This window comes from Puma concolor, chromosome F2 (genome assembly GCF_028749965.1).
Source record: "Puma concolor isolate L17-30 chromosome F2, mPumCon1.1.hap2, whole genome shotgun sequence".
NCBI lineage: Eukaryota > Metazoa > Chordata > Mammalia > Carnivora > Felidae > Puma > Puma concolor.
Genome location: NC_141684.1, coordinates 77,617,041 through 77,632,899, shown reverse-complemented (window position 1 = coordinate 77,632,899; position 15,859 = coordinate 77,617,041). Strand labels below are relative to the sequence as shown.

The 15,859-nt window shown below is 38.1% G+C and overlaps 1 protein-coding gene across 1 annotated transcript in view; it reads right to left on the bottom strand.

The window, feature by feature from the left end:
• Positions 1–15,859, bottom strand: part of TCEA1 (transcription elongation factor A1) — a 42,887-nt gene that overhangs the window by 16,603 nt on the left and 10,425 nt on the right. The window contains exons 2-4 of the mRNA XM_025923049.2: positions 12,682–12,744; positions 7,337–7,442; positions 1,641–1,728 (exon numbers count right to left, since the gene is read on the bottom strand). Of these exons, the coding sequence (XP_025778834.1) occupies positions 1,641–1,728; positions 7,337–7,442; positions 12,682–12,744 (257 nt within the window). The remainder of the gene's footprint in view (positions 1–1,640; positions 1,729–7,336; positions 7,443–12,681; positions 12,745–15,859) is intronic.

Here is a 15,859-nt window from a genome sequence, read left to right as displayed (position 1 = left end):
TCTATTTAAAATTATCTGCCTATACTTTTATATTTTATATTCAAGGCATTAAGTCAAATGACTTTGAATGTAACACAATTGAAAGCATTTGTTAAAAACTTCATAAATTATGGCCTATACTTTCCAAAAATATTAAGGTCATGAAAGACAGTGACAGACTGAAAAATTACTCCAGATTAAAGGAAACCAGAGATGATAGCTAATGCAGTATGTGACCTTAGATGATACTTTGGAAAATCTTTTTCCTCTGGAGTAAGGGGAAGACCGCTAAAATACAAGTCCTATAGATTAGAAAAAAGTATTGTATTAATCCTAACTTCCAGATTATTAAGATCTACATTGTGGTTAGATGTGAGAAAATGTCCTGTTCTTACGAAATATGCACTGAGGTATTTAGGGATATAAAGGACTCTTATTTAGTTTAAAATAAAATTATTCATGTGTCTTAAGTATGTACACAAACATAAATGTATGCATATACACATACACTGGCAATTGGGGATTCTCTTTACTATTCTTATGATTTTTTAAAAGTCTAAAACTATCTCAAAGAGTTAGAAAACACTGAATAAATTTTATTTACACCTGATGTTTAAACCGTGTCTTTCTTTAGCTTACTTCCTTTAGCATCTAGACTAAGTTTAGTTAGTCTAATGCGTAAAATAACAGTGTATGGGACATAGGTCACTGTTACTGAACAAAGGAGGGGTATATTATCACTTTGGGGAAAAATACTAAGAAATAAATGAAGTTAAAATAAGTAGCCTAAAACTTGAGTGCAGCAGAACCATGTGAATAGCTTGTTAAAAACATATTTCTGGGCCCCATCACCAAAATTCCTGATTCAGTAGTTTCAGGGTAAAGCCCCAGATTTTGCTTTGCTAACAAGTTGCCAGGTTCCCCACCCTTCCAGGGACCACACTTTGAGAACTACTGCTCTAAATCAAAGCCAAATGTTAAAACACAAGCTTCCCAAGAAGAGAGGAACAAAGGCCTCACAAGAGGTAAGGAAAAATTTGAACCCTTTTTCAGTTCTTATGACAGCTAAATTGGGAAGGAAAAAAGCATAAAAAGAGAATTAGATCCAGGTCACCCCCCCCAAAAAAAATCTAAAAATGGAATGTGGTAAATAAAGGAAGTAACCACTTGAATCCTGTTTTTTGTTTTGTTTCTCTTTAAAGTAGGCGCCACATCTAACGTGGAGCCCAACAAGGGACCTGAACTCACAACCCTGAGATCAAGGCCTGAGCTAATATCAAGAGTCAGATGTTTAACCGAATGAGCTACCTAGTTGCCCCCTAACCACCCGAAGCCTTAATCAGTGCCTTCATTATCAACTCTATTAATGCTATCTCAAAGATTCCATTCAATTAAGCTTGTTGAATACAGTGTAAATAATTTCTCCTGATTTATGTAATGTCAGAATTCTAAGTCTCTTTTAAATTTCCAGGAAAATCCTATGAGAAACCTTAGAATATTCTATTTGGCTATAAACATTTACTAATTCCATTTAATTACAAAATAGAAAGAGGAGTACACATAAGTGACCATAAATAAAACCAAAATACAACCATGGAGGAAGTGACGGTCAAGTAGAACTATGACTTCCAACAGAAATCAATTTCCATAAAGTGACATACCTTTCTTCTCTTGCTTCAGGGCTATTCTGTGATGTAACTGCAGTATCTTTTTTCTTTTCTTCAGGGTCTTTATCTGTTGATGGTCCATCTAAAAATTATGAAATCCCTCAGTTGTTAGCATTTGTTTAAAAAAAAATTACAGAGGCACCTGGGTAACTCAGTTGGTTAAGCATCCAACTTCGGCTCAGGTCACAATCTCACAGTGTGTGGGTTCGAGCCCCACGTCAGGCCCCAGTCTGAGCTGTCAGAGCCTGGAACCCGCGTCGGATTCTGTGTCTCCCTCTCTCTCTGCCCCTCCCCCACCTACACTCTTTGTCTCAAAAATGAATAAACGTTAAAAAAAGTTTTTTTAATTACAAAATGGAACTACTGCATGTTATCAGGTTATTTATGTAACAACAAAAAAACACAAAAATCCTAAATTTTCAACAGTAAATAAAGTTTATGTAAGCTATTCTATTAACATATGTACTTGGGTATTTTTCACCAATGCATGCTTAGTCAGCATTCCCCCAAAAAAACCTCCCTCTTTTGGTGGGAAGCACAATTCATATGCCAGTGGGAACCTAAAATAGACAAAAATATACTTAAAAATACAGTCTTAAAAAAAATATATTCATTAATTAGTAAAATGGAGAAAAACATGTAGAACAAAGGAAAGAATATGGAAATAACATCAGCACTGTCATTTTATTTATTCTTTTTAATTTTTTTTTTTTAACGTTTATTTATTTTTGAGACAGAGAGAGACAGAGCATGAACAGGGGAGGAGCAGAGAGAGAGGGAGACACAGAATCCGAAACAGGCTCCAGGCTCTGAGCTGTCAGCACAGAGCCCGACGCGGGGCTCGAACTCACGGACCGTGAGATCATGACCTGAGCCGAAGTCGGACGCTTAACCGAACCGAGCCACCCAGGCGCCCCAGCACTGTCATTTTTAAAATGACATTTTTAAAATGGCTCGGTTCGGTTAAGCCTCCAACTCTTGATTTTGGCTCAGGTCATCTCACAGTTTATGAGTTTGAGCCCCGTGTAGGACTCCACACTGACAGTGCGTGGAACCTGCTTGGGATTCCCTCTCTCTGCCCCTTCTCCACACTCGCTCTCTCTCATTCCTTATCTCTCTCAAAATAACATTTAAAAGTTTTAAAAATCAAAGTGCAAAGCATATATAGCAATCTTATTTTAACAATTTTTCACGAAGTCAAAAAAATTATTTCAGGGACAGTGGATAAAGAACATTTTCATAAAAAAGACTTCAGGATTAGTATGGCCTATTAACACTTCCTCTATCTTAAAAAATCTGCAAAGTAATACCAAGTACACAAGCTTTAAGAGGTAAGAAGGTGTTTAAAAAAAAAAAAAAAGAGGTAAGGGGTGTAAAACAGGTTGGACCAGTGCAATCCTTTAACAATGAAAAGAACCATTCACGTTTAAATCAGCCAGAAGGGCCTTCTGAAACTGGGTTCAGAAACTGTTTGGATCTACTGCATAAATTATCCCACTCATCTATCTACATTTTGATCCCTACATAATAAGAGCTACATAAATACTTCACTTCCCCATCTTCCTCTGCACAGGATATAAAAGAACATATATTCAACTGATCATCAGGACCACCTAGATGACTTTTAAGCATATCCTTATGCTCAAGCTCCTATCTTGGATCCATTCAATCCAAATTTCTGCCAGTAAGGCCTGAGCATCAAAATCTCTAAAACTTCCCCAGATGACTTTAATATGCTAATCTAGATGAGGCTAACTGATAAGAAAATGGTACAAATCACAATTCTAGAACTTATCTTGTAAACATTAGGGTTACCAAATCTGAAATATATTTCAGGCCCCCTATGATACAGTGTTAGTTTTCAAATACTAATTTTACTGCCCTCCTTTATTTTTTTATCTAAGAGAGACAGAGAGAGAGAGAGAGAGAGAGAGAGAGAGAGAGAGAGAGAGAGAAAATCTTAAGCAGGCTCCAAGCTCAGTGCAGGGCCCAATGCAGGGCTGAATCCCACAGCCCTGGGATCATGACCTGAGCCAAATCAAGAGTCGGACACTCAAATGACTGAGCCCCCCTGGCGCCCCATTATTACCCCTCTTTTTTCTCTACAGTTCACGTGAAAGGCCCCAAAACCTAAAGATGGTATAGCACTGTGAGGTAGGAAACAAAAATTAATAAAGACGTTAAAGAGTATAACAAGGACTAAGAAATATTTCAAAACTGAGGGAGTAGAAAGCATCTGAAAGGTGGCACAACAATGCAGTATACTATCTAACGAAGATCCAGCGCGGTCACACGGATCCCGCACACTGCTCTAGGAGAACTGGTGCAATCCTTTGAGGAAGCAGAGCAGTAAGGGGATTCCTGCTACCTAAATACAGCGTCGTGGGCAATAAAACAGACCCAGGGAGAAGTGCTCCAGCTCTGGACTGGGACTGACTGCAGACCACACCTCACTACCAATCCAACCGTGCACAGAATGCTTAACCTCAATCTCTCAATGCATACGTTCCTCATCAGAAAATGGGAAATATAATGGCACCTAGTACACTGGGTTCCTGGGAGGATTAAATGCATTCATAAAGGTTGATGGCTTGGCATATGCAAGTATTCAAAACTGTGCTTGCTACCATGTAGCAGCACTCATAAATCTTCTAGAAATCTAGTTAATAATCTAAAGAAAAAGCTTTAGGCAGAAAGATACTCATCAAGACATTATTTATAATAGCTATAAAGCTAAAAAAACACATATCTAACAGGTAAGAAATTAAAGCACAATCACCCAGTGGATTATTCTGAAGCCAATAAAATGGAATTAATGATGATATAAAGACACAAATGTTTTTCATTCAAAAAGGCAATATAAGTATACATACAGCATAAAAAAAAATACAGCTGAAGCAAAAGCTATACACCAGGAGAAAAAAAGATAAGAAATGCAACAAGACATTAACTGATGGTTTTATTTAGAGACAGACTTAAGGATGATTTCTTTTCCTCCTCCAACTCTCCAAATTTTATCTAATGAACATGGAAATCTTTTAACATAAAAAAAAAAAAAGATTTTAAAAGAGAACCTGTAATGAGATCAGATACCTCCAAAAAGTATAAAAGAGTAAAACTTCTTTAAATTAAGATTAAATAAATATAACTACAATGTCCCACAAAATGTAAACCATCTTTCCAGAAATAAAAACACATGTATATCGTTCTCAGTCAGTGTCTGTGGCAAATTTTCATTACTTTAGAATATGGAATTCAACTTAAAATTTAAATTAATTATAAACACACAAAGTTTCAGTTGGTCTTTAAAGACTAGATTATTTTAAAAAGCTTTTGATTTTGAAATAATCTAAAGCTTGCACAAATGTTTTAAGAATGGTACAAGAAACTTTACTCAGATTCCCCAAATGTTAACGTTTGCTACACTTGCTTCCTCATTCACTCACTGCCCCCTACAGATACGCATGCATGTGTCGTATATATTCACACATGCACATCATTGTGCACACAGGCATAGTTCTTTTGAACTATTTGAAAGTAAGTAGCAGATATCATGCTCCTTAATCCCAAAATACCTCATTATGTATTCCCTAAGAAGAAAAAATTCGAATAACCACAGTAAATAAATAAATTTAAGAATCACACAATACTGTTTACTTACCTACAGACATTACAAAAATCATGTCATTGATCCCAATTTACAATTTTTAGTCCCTAGTTTCCAAGATCTCAGAAGTAATAAGGTTTTTTGTTCTTGCTATTGTTGTCTTTGAAATTGTAAAAGGTTCAACTTTTTCTATTTTTCTCTTCCACATAAAGCTAGTAACTGCTTAGAGAAATGGCTGATTCGAGGGCTGGGGCAGGGAAGACAGATGAGCCCAACACATTTTCTGGCTCCAGAATATAAAAAAGAGATCAAGAAAACTGAAGGGGGGCGGGGGATGTCAAAAGGACACAGGAGCCAGTTTGAATGGGTGCCCACTGGTCAAATCTGGGAAAATGGAAATATCAAAATAAATATGAACAGTAATGGATACAATAGGAATCCATGTGTCCACACTAATAGAAAAACAACTGGGAAGTAAAAGAAGGGTTCTTTCTTATAGTAGAATGCTGACTTAGAAATATTGAAGAAAATTACAATTTTGCAACTATCACTATAAAATGTGGTCTGGGCAAAAATCAGTGAATACTAAACAGGGGATGAGAGGAGGTCTGAAGAGAAGCAAGATAGTTTCAGGGTCTTAAAGTATCTCTCACAGAATACCTATTAGGTACAACAGAAAAAACAATAAACTACACGGTGTACACCTTGACTGGGTTATATCAAAATGAACGTCATCATCATCAATGCCTCTGGAGGTGATACCCGAGAAGGATATAACACACTTACATAGTATTCCAACTATGCATGCTCAACCTGATCTAATCATGAGAAAATAACAAATAAAGCCCAAATCAGGAACATGCGATTAAAAATAAAGTGCGGGGCACCTGGATGGCTCAGTCAGTTAAGCATCCAACTTCAGCTCGGGTCATGATCTCACGGTTCATGAGTTCGAGCCCCAAGTTGGGCTCTGTGCTGACAGCTCAGAGCCTGGCACCTGCTTCAGATCTGTGTCTCCCTCTCTCTCTGCTCCTCCCCCACACACGCTCTCGCTCGCTCTCTCTCTCTCAAAAATAAAGATCTAAAAAAATCTTTTTTTTAAATAAAGTGAGATGAGTGCTTGTATTCTTCAAATTGTCAATAGCATAAGTAGCATAAGAAGGCTTAAGAACTATTCCAGACCAGGAGACTAGATTATGTGATCCTAGACTAGATCTTGTTCTGAAAGAAGATGGGGTGCCTGGGTGGCGCAGTCGGTTAAGCGTCCGACTTCAGCCAGGTCACGATCTCGCGGTCCGTGAGTTCGAGCCCCGCGTCAGGCTCTGGGCTGATGGCTCAGAGCCTGGAGCCTGTTTCCGATTCTGTGTCTCCCTCTCTCTCTGACCCTCCCCCGTTCATGCTCTGTCTCTCTCTGTCCCAAAAATAAATAAACGTTGAAAAAAAAAAGAAAGAAGAAAAAAAGCTCTAAAGGACACCACTGGGACACATGACAATACTGGAACCTGCACTGTCGATTAAAGTACTGTACCCATGTTCAATTTCCTGAATTTCCTATGATTACGTAAGAAAATAAACTTGTTCCAAGGAAACACACACTTAAGTATTAAAGGGTAAAGCATGATAGATGCAACCTATTCTCAAACAGTTCAGAAAAAATGTGTACGTGTGTGAATACGTACATACGGAGAAAGAGAAGACAAGTAATGACAAAACAAGCATGGCAAATATTAAAAATGAATGGGTCTAGAAAAAGTATACATGTGAGTTATTTTTATTATTCTTGTAAACCTTCTGTAAGTTAGAAAATTATTTCAAAAACGTTTTTAAAATGTATGACAACTTTCCCCATGGGGAAAATTCTTCTTCTTAAAGAGGCATCCAGTTGTAAGTTTTAGAAAACAAAAAAGGCTAAATTTGACTAGTTTAAAAAGCAAAACCCTCAAGGAGGTCAAACTAACACCCTTCCCATTTCATATAAGGCACTGATTTCAATACATCTATATTTATAAACAGGAAAATATGCAAACACCAAATGTTTGAATAAACCAGATCACGAATACACATAAGGGAAGATCAATTATACCTAATAACTTTTTCCAGGATTTGATGAGAGACTTTGCTAAAGATGTAACTTCTTCATCTGTACTCTGCTTGCGAATAGCATTCACTGACATTCCAATTCTTGTGGACTGCAAGGGAATACAAAAAATTTGTGTAAGCTGTCTTTACTTCAGACAATTTAGTGCTTCATTCTGTTCTTTCTCATTTTCCTGTTTCCATGGTAGACCAGAAGAAAACCTGAGTTATTTGAATTCTTATAATAGTATACTATAGAATTAAGATACATGCATCTTCAGATCAACACTGGACTCAAGGTTATTAGCACAGAGATCTGCAGACAAATAAGCTGAGCTGCTATTGTAATAAGGTTGGTTAACTGGTAAAATGAAATCAGTCTTTCCATATCCCTTAAGGTAAGAATAAATTATAAAATGTTTGTATTATACAGAAGGCATGAAGCAACCATGACTAACATATGCACTTCTGTGCTTCTGTATATTCTTCTATGTAGACTACTTTGTGGATCATCTGCTGCAACTTTAATGAGGATACTTGAATATTACCATCTACAGAGGTTTAAGAACATTTTTTTTTTTTTGCCCCACATCAGCATACAATTACAGATACTAAAATGGACTTCACAGAGGGGCCCCAGGGTGGCTCACAGAGGGGCCCCAGGGTGGCCCCAGTTAAGGCATCAGACTCCTGATACCGGCTCACGTCATGATCTCATGGTTCATGGGATTGAGCCCCACATCAGGCTCTGAACTGACAGTGCAGAGCCTGCTTGGGATTCTGTCTCTCCCTCTCTCTCTGCCCTTCCCCCCTTTCTCTCCCTCTATCAAAATAAATAAACGTTTGTTAAAAAAAAGGACTTCACAGAATACAGTAATATATCATGTGGTAATACTATGTACTCACAAATATGCTGGGAGCATCCATATTCACTAATCTTCCTAACCACCATTTATTTTTTTTAATTTAATTTATTCAAGTGGACTTCATGCCCAATGTGGGGCTTGCCCTTACAACCCTGAGATCAACAGTCACCTGCTCCACTGACTGAGCCAGCCAGGCACCCCTTCCTAACAACCTTTAAGCTTGATATCATTATCCCTACTCATCCAGCAATACACCATACCTAATTGGCAAAGCTGGGATTTAAATGCACCTCCAAAGTCCAGCTCTTTCCAGGACATCAATGGTTTTCAAATTGTGCTCAAAGAACACAAAAGCTGTGACAGGCCAATTAAGGATGATAAATAAAAAAACAAATGGTAAATTATTTAGTTAGTTCAAGTTGTTAGTAGACGATCTTTCAAGACATATGGTCAATGGAAGAAAAAAACAACAAAAGGAATTGTTAGTGGTTAAAAAAAGCAGGAATCCCTGCTGTAAACTTTAAGGTAGAGTAATAAATGGGTACTTACAGTTTTCCTGCTAAATTATTCAAACTTCTCAACAAAGAGATTCAGGACAGAAATTCTGCTCAAGAATTTAGAATATGTGTTTGGCCAGAATGGCCTAAGCTGTATCTATGGAAAGAAAGCTGTGCAAGGCAGATAAGGTTCCACAGCAGAAAGATAAAGGGGATTCCACAATTCTAAAATCCTAAAATGGTTTGGGATTAATGTTTGGGGAGGGTTTCCCCCCAAAGAAAGTGGTTTACTGCTTTAATAAAATGCTCTTGGAACTTTTTTAATAAAGAAAATACTTTAGAACTTTTTAGAACTCTTCTAAAACACTTCAATATAGAAAATTGTCCACAAGCAAGTTCCTGGGCCAGATGGCATAGCCTACAACTGTGTGGACCCAGAGCTGTCCTACTGGATACAGCTAACCGCTTAGAAGCCAGGCCTGCAATTACAACCAAGTACTGAGTGTCAGGTCTGACTTCCTTATCCCGATGCCTTTGGCACTCCTCCCTCCGGCACCCATTCACAGCTCTTCCTTACTACCACCCCAAAACCCACCCCATCCACCCACCCAGAAGAAAATCTATTTTTGGAACGAGTGGAACAAATCATTTGAGCTACTAATACAGTTCTGAAGCTTGGGGCTGACACAGATTGGCAAAGAAAATGGAGCTTTAAGAGGTAGTCAGAGGCAAGCAAAGATACAGGAAGAGCATGAACAAATCATGTACTTTGGGTGACTGCTTTTTAACTGTCACAGGATGTTTTCATCACTAAAGAGTCAATAATTTCCCACTTAAAACCTACGAAAATCCATCCGGAGAATGCAGGAATCCGTAACAAACATACTTGTCTAAGGAAGAGACTATCCAGTCAAGAATAATAAGAAACAAGGCTGCTGAGGTAGAGTGAAAAACAAAGATCTGGGTAGGTTTTTTTCCTCCTTTTGAAGAGAGTATTTGGGGAACAGCAGATGAAACTAGAGAGAAGAAAGGATTATGAAGCCATTTTACTTGGATAACCAAGTCTAAACGTACCTCTAAGAATTCTCTAGACTTTTCCTAAAACCAGTAGACTTTAATTTATAGGATATAAGAAGTGCCCTACAAAAAAGTACTGTGTGCTCAAATAACATTAAGGACTGTAGATTTATTTTTTTTTTTATTTTTATTTTTCAACGTTTTTATTTATTTTTGGGACAGAGAGAGACAGAGCATGAACGGGGGAGGGGCAGAGAGGGAGGGAGACACAGAATCGGAAACAGGCTCCAGGCTCCGACCCATCAGCCCACAGCCTGACGCGGGGCTCAAACTCCCGGACCGCGAGATCGTGACCTGGCTGAAGCCGGACGCTTAACCGACTGCGCCACCCAGGCGCCCCTAAGGACTGTAGATTTAAACAGGCTTCTTGTTTGCAGGACTAATGAAGGTTTTTGAGATCAACTATATACTGTGAAATTCTGGACACAGAAAATGTATGCCTTTGCCCATGGCTGGCCATCTGGTTTCTATAGAACACCAGCTATGCAATTATAAAGACACTACCCTGGAAAGATGGAGAGGCCACTAAGCTGACTTAGGGAACCAGATGCACACTGCTGGTAAAGCAGAGAGGAATGAGCAGTGAGATTAAGAGATGCTGTCAGCATCACAGGAAATAAGCAGATTGGTATACTCTAGAAGAAAAATCACCTTTATGATCACTCATGAGTTTCCGCCAAGATGATTTAAGATACCCCCTAAATCTTAAAGTAAAAACATAGAGCTACTATAAAACATTGAGAAAAATTAAAGACTTAAATACATGTAAAGGCATCCCATATACATGGATCATAAGACTTAAATGTTAAGATTGCAATGCTAAGAAAATCAGACTAAAATAAAATCCCTATTAAAATCCCAGCTGCCTTTTGTGCAGAAATTGATAAGCTTATCCTAAAGTTCATATGGAAATACAAGGGACCCAAAATAGCCAAAACAATCTTGAAAAAATTGAAGGACGCATAATTCCCAAATTCAAAACTTACTACAAAACCTCAATGATCAAGGCAATGTGGTCCTATATAAGGAGAGACACGATTAATAGATTTAAGAATCCAGAAATAAATCCCTACAATTTTTCTGCCACTGATTTTCAATAAGGATCTCAAGATAATTCATTAGAGAGAAGAATATTTTAAAAAGGTAAGAGGTGCCTGGGTGGCTCAGTCGGTTAAAGTGTCTGACTTGGCCTCAAGTCATCCCACAGTTCGTGAGTTCAAGCCCCCACGTCAGGATCTGTGCTGCCAGCTCGGATTCTGGGGGGGTGGGGGAGGTTGTGTGTGTCTGTGTCTCTCTCTGCCCCTCCCCTGCTCACGTTCCCTCTCTCTCTCTCTCCCTCTCTCTCTCTCTCTCTCAAAAATAAATAAATAAATAAATAAATAGCATTTTTAAAAAAAAGCTGAACTAGATATCCATGCATAAAAGAATGAAATTGGACTTCTTTATACCACACATGAAAATTAACTCAAAATGAATCACAGAACTAAATGAAAGAGCTAAAAAACAAAAGAATAAATTTTTGTAGCCCTGAATTAGGCAACTAAAGCACAAGCAACCAAAGAAAACAATAAATCAGACTACAACAAAATTTTAAGCTTTTGTGCTTCAAAGAACACCACTAAGAAAGTAAAGCCCAGGGGAGGTAACACTTGAAAATCCTGTATCTCATAATGGACTTGTATCTAGAATATATAAAGAACTATTACAACTTAAAACTAAAAAGACAAATTATCCAATTTCAAAACAGGAAAAGGATCTGAAAAAACAGTTCTCCAAAGAAAATATATGACTGGTTAAGAAGCGTATGAAAAAGATGTTCGACATTAGTCATTTGGGAAATGGAAATAAACACCACAATGAAATATCACTTCACACCCAGTAAGATGGCTATAATCAAAGACAAATAATAAGTGTTGGCAAGAATGTGGATAAACTGGAACCTTCGTTTACTTGCTCCTGAGAATGTAAAATGGTACGGTCACGTGGGAAAACAGTCTGGCAGGTCCTCAAAATATTCAACATAAAGTTACCATACAACTCATCATTTCGACTCTTTCAGATCTCTACCAGAGAGAACCAAAAACACACAAACCTGTACATGAATGTGCACAGCAAGCAGCATGAGTCATAACAACCAAAAAAGTAGAAACAACCCAAATGTCCATCAAATGACAAATGGATAAACAAAATGTGGTATAACCATACAGTGGACTATTATTCAGCCATAAAAGGGAACGAGGGACTGACACATGCTACAACATGGATGAACCCTGAAAAGATTACGCTGAGTAAAGGCCCAAGGGGCACCTGGCTGACTGTGCCGGGAGAGCATGCGTCTCTTGATCTTCAGGTCATGAGTTTGAGCCCCACGTTGAGGGGTAGATCATAATTAAAATAAAGAAATTTTTTAATCTTCAAAGGAAAAAAAACAAGGCAGGCAGACACAAAAGGTCATATATTATATGATTTCATTTATATGAAATTTCCAGAATAGGTAAATCTGTAGAGACAAAAATGTGGCTCAATCAGTGGTTCCTAGGGCAGAAGGGGGAGAAATGAGGAACGGCTGCTAAAAGGCACCCCAGAGGCTGGTGTCCTGATGGCAGCTGCTGTCACTGACAAAGAAAGTGAGGTTTTGGGAAATCAAATCAGGGCCAAGAGTCCAACTTCCTTTCCTTTCACGGTGAGATTACAAACTTGGAAGATTTAGATTTTATTCTTCTTGAGAAGGCAACTTTTTCTATAATGATAACTTAGATTATTGATTTATGTTACCATCTTTTAAAAAAAAAACAAGAGTTAATAATGATTCACACCATAACAGGACAATACAAAAAACTTATTGGTAGTAAAAATGTTTTGGCATTTTAGGACAATTATCTATCCAAATCATGACACATTTTAGCACATACCTGTAATAATTCCAGGGTCATGGGAATATTCTTAAGCTCCTTCAGTAAATCCAATGCTCCAGCCTATAAAATAAAATAAAATAATTGCAGATGCAATTTCCCAGATGGTAAAACCAGGACTAACTAGAGATTTAAATTTACGTTTTCCCATCCACAACTCACTATGGCTCACTTATTCATAGGACGATGGTGTGTGTGTGTGTGTGTGTGTGTGTGTGTGTGTGTGTGTGTGTATTTATATGTATATATATATATATGTATACATATATATACACATATATATGTGCATACCAGGATGATATATATATATATATACACATATATATGTGTATACACACACACACACACACACACACATATACACATACATACATACATACATAAAGGGGGGCAGGGAAACAGGGGTAGTGTTTTCCAAATAATGATTGCAACTCATTAAAGGAACATAAGATCCATTTACTGGACTATGACCAGCACTTGTTTGTTAAAGTTCATTTTAAGTAATATTTGTTTATATGTGTCCAAATTTGAAATGTAAAATGTGTTTCTTACCCTGGTAGCATAACACACCCCACATTTCCATGAAGAACACCTATTTGATTAAGGAGCCAACCCTGAAAAAGCAGGAATGGGGGTCAGAAGATACTATAGCACCTCTAGCATTCACACACAGTGAGAATGGGAAAGGGCCTGTCTTTACTAGAATTCTCTTGAGGTCTCCTGTTTCTTACTCATCTGTCACAAAAGCACTGCTGTTGGGGTGCCTGGATGGCTCATTCGGTTAAGCGACCGACTTCAGCTCGGGTCATGATCTCACGGTTAGTGCGTTCAAGCCCCACGTCGGGCTCTGTGCTTATAGCTCAGAGCCTGGAGCCTGTTTCCGATTCTGTGTCTCCCTCTCTCTCTGGCCCTCCCCCACTCACACTCTGTCTCTCTCTCTCTCAAAAACAAATAAAACATTAAAAAAATTTGGGGCGCCTGGATGGCTCAGTCGGTTAAGCGTCTGACTTCAGCTCAGGTCATGATCTCACGGTTCATGAGTTCGAGCCCCACGTTGGGCTCTGTGCTGACAGCTTGGAGCCTGGAGCCTGCTTCAGATTCTGTGTCTCTCTTCCTCTCTGCCCCTTCCCTATTCACACTCTCTCTCTTCTCAAAAATAAAAAAACATTAAAAAAATTTTTTTAATTAAAAAAAAACACAGAAACAATACTGTCTACCTAACTCCTACAAAGTAGTAAAAAGCAGACTCTGAGAGAAAATTCAGAATTAAGATGTATGTTAAGCTCACAGGCCTGTCCACTGCCGTCTAGAATCAAAGACTCCCATATAGATGATGAAGACAGAACAAAATAAGACTCCTAAAAGAATTACATAAAGTACCTAAAATTAAAAAAGGAATGAAATGAGAAGCAACAGCACCACCTTATACCTTGTGGCCAAATATTCCAATTTGATATTCATTTATGTATCATATTTAATCTAATACCCTCACTTAATCACATTTTACTTAGTTTAATATTCACTTAATGTACTATATTTGTACACATTATTCTATATGCCACTAATAAAAAAACTATTAAACTATCATAGTATTTTCTTATCACTTCTTCACACTTTTATAATTCTTGTAAACCTGAAGTTTTGATCATGTGCCACCTTTTACATACATAAAAGAAAAACATAAGCAAAATAAATTAGCTAAAGTGCTTCTAAAACTACTTCACATTCAGAATCCAATGATTATGAATCACTTATTGACTCAGATTCAATTATATCTGTTTTTATCCACAAAAAAGTTGTAGAGAAAACAGTAGTAATGCAGCATTTCATAAAAGAAGCCATCAAAGGGGCGCCTGGGAGGCTCAGTCGGTTGAGTGTCCGACCTCAGCTCAGGGCCATGATCGCATGGCCCATGGGTTCCAGGCCCACACCGGGCTCTGTGCCGACAGCTCAGAGCCTGGAACCTGCTTCAGATTCTGTGTCTCACTCTCTCTCTGCCCCTCCCCTGCTCATGCTGTCTCTGTCTCAAAAATAAATAAAACATTAAAAAAAAAGAAGAAGAAGAAGAAGAAGAAGAAGAAGAAGAAGAAGAAGAAGAAGCAGAAGCAGCCGAAGCCATCAAAGAGCTAAAAAGCCTTTAGCTCTTACCTGGCTTTGTAGTGTGTAGAGAGCTAGTTGTTTTCACCCCCACTGCTCTTCAACCATTTGGTTCCCTAAGGTTCAAAGAGCACTCCACTAATGTCTTTAAGAGTTTCTTCCAAGCCACTGACACCCACTCTGCAAATGTTGATGCTGGGTTTGATGTTCTGCCTGTGAAAGTACATCCCAATAGCCATCTGGTCGACAATACATGTGTAACTCATTCTGCTTTCTGAAATGGTAAAATACAAAAACTAGGCACCCTACGAATCAATGAAACACAGCATACCCCAGGGAACTAGAAAGCCCCAGAGCATGTCCCTCAACATGTACCCCCAAGGAAGAAACAAGCACGGAACCCTCATGGCATTATCATATTTCTTAAATATAAAATTGAGTCAAGGCTTCCAGTCATGTAATTTTTCCATTTAAACTTGGCAGGAGCGCCCGGGTGGCTCAGTTATGCATCTGACTCTTGATTTCTGCTCAGGTCATGACTCCAGGTCGTGAGATCAAGCCCCACAGCGCAGTCTGATTGGGATTCTCTCTCTGCACCTCCCCTGGGTATGCACTCTCTCTCTCAAAATAAATAAACTTTAAAAAAAACAAACAAACAACTGACACTTAAAAAATAAGTAAAATAAAATAAACTTGACATCAGGGTGCCTGGCTGGCTTAGTGGGTAAAGCATGCAACTCTTGATCTCAGAGGTCATGAGTCAGAGCCCCATGTTGGATGCAGAGATTTCATTAATTAATTAATTAAAAAAAATAAAGTTGACAGACAACAGACTCAGCTGTGGAGAATAAAAAAACATTAACTTTCCTTCTGGCAACAGGTATGTTATTTTAATTTAAAACTTAAGTTCAAAAACAATTATGAGACAGGTTACTATGAAGGATATTTTTTAAGTTTTTTTTTTTTTTTAGAGAGAGTGTGAGCAGGGGAGAAGGGCAGAGGGGAGAGAGAGAGAGAAAGAAAAGTGGGGGAAGAGAGAATCCTAAGCAGGCTCCACACTCAGCACAGAGTCTGACACAGG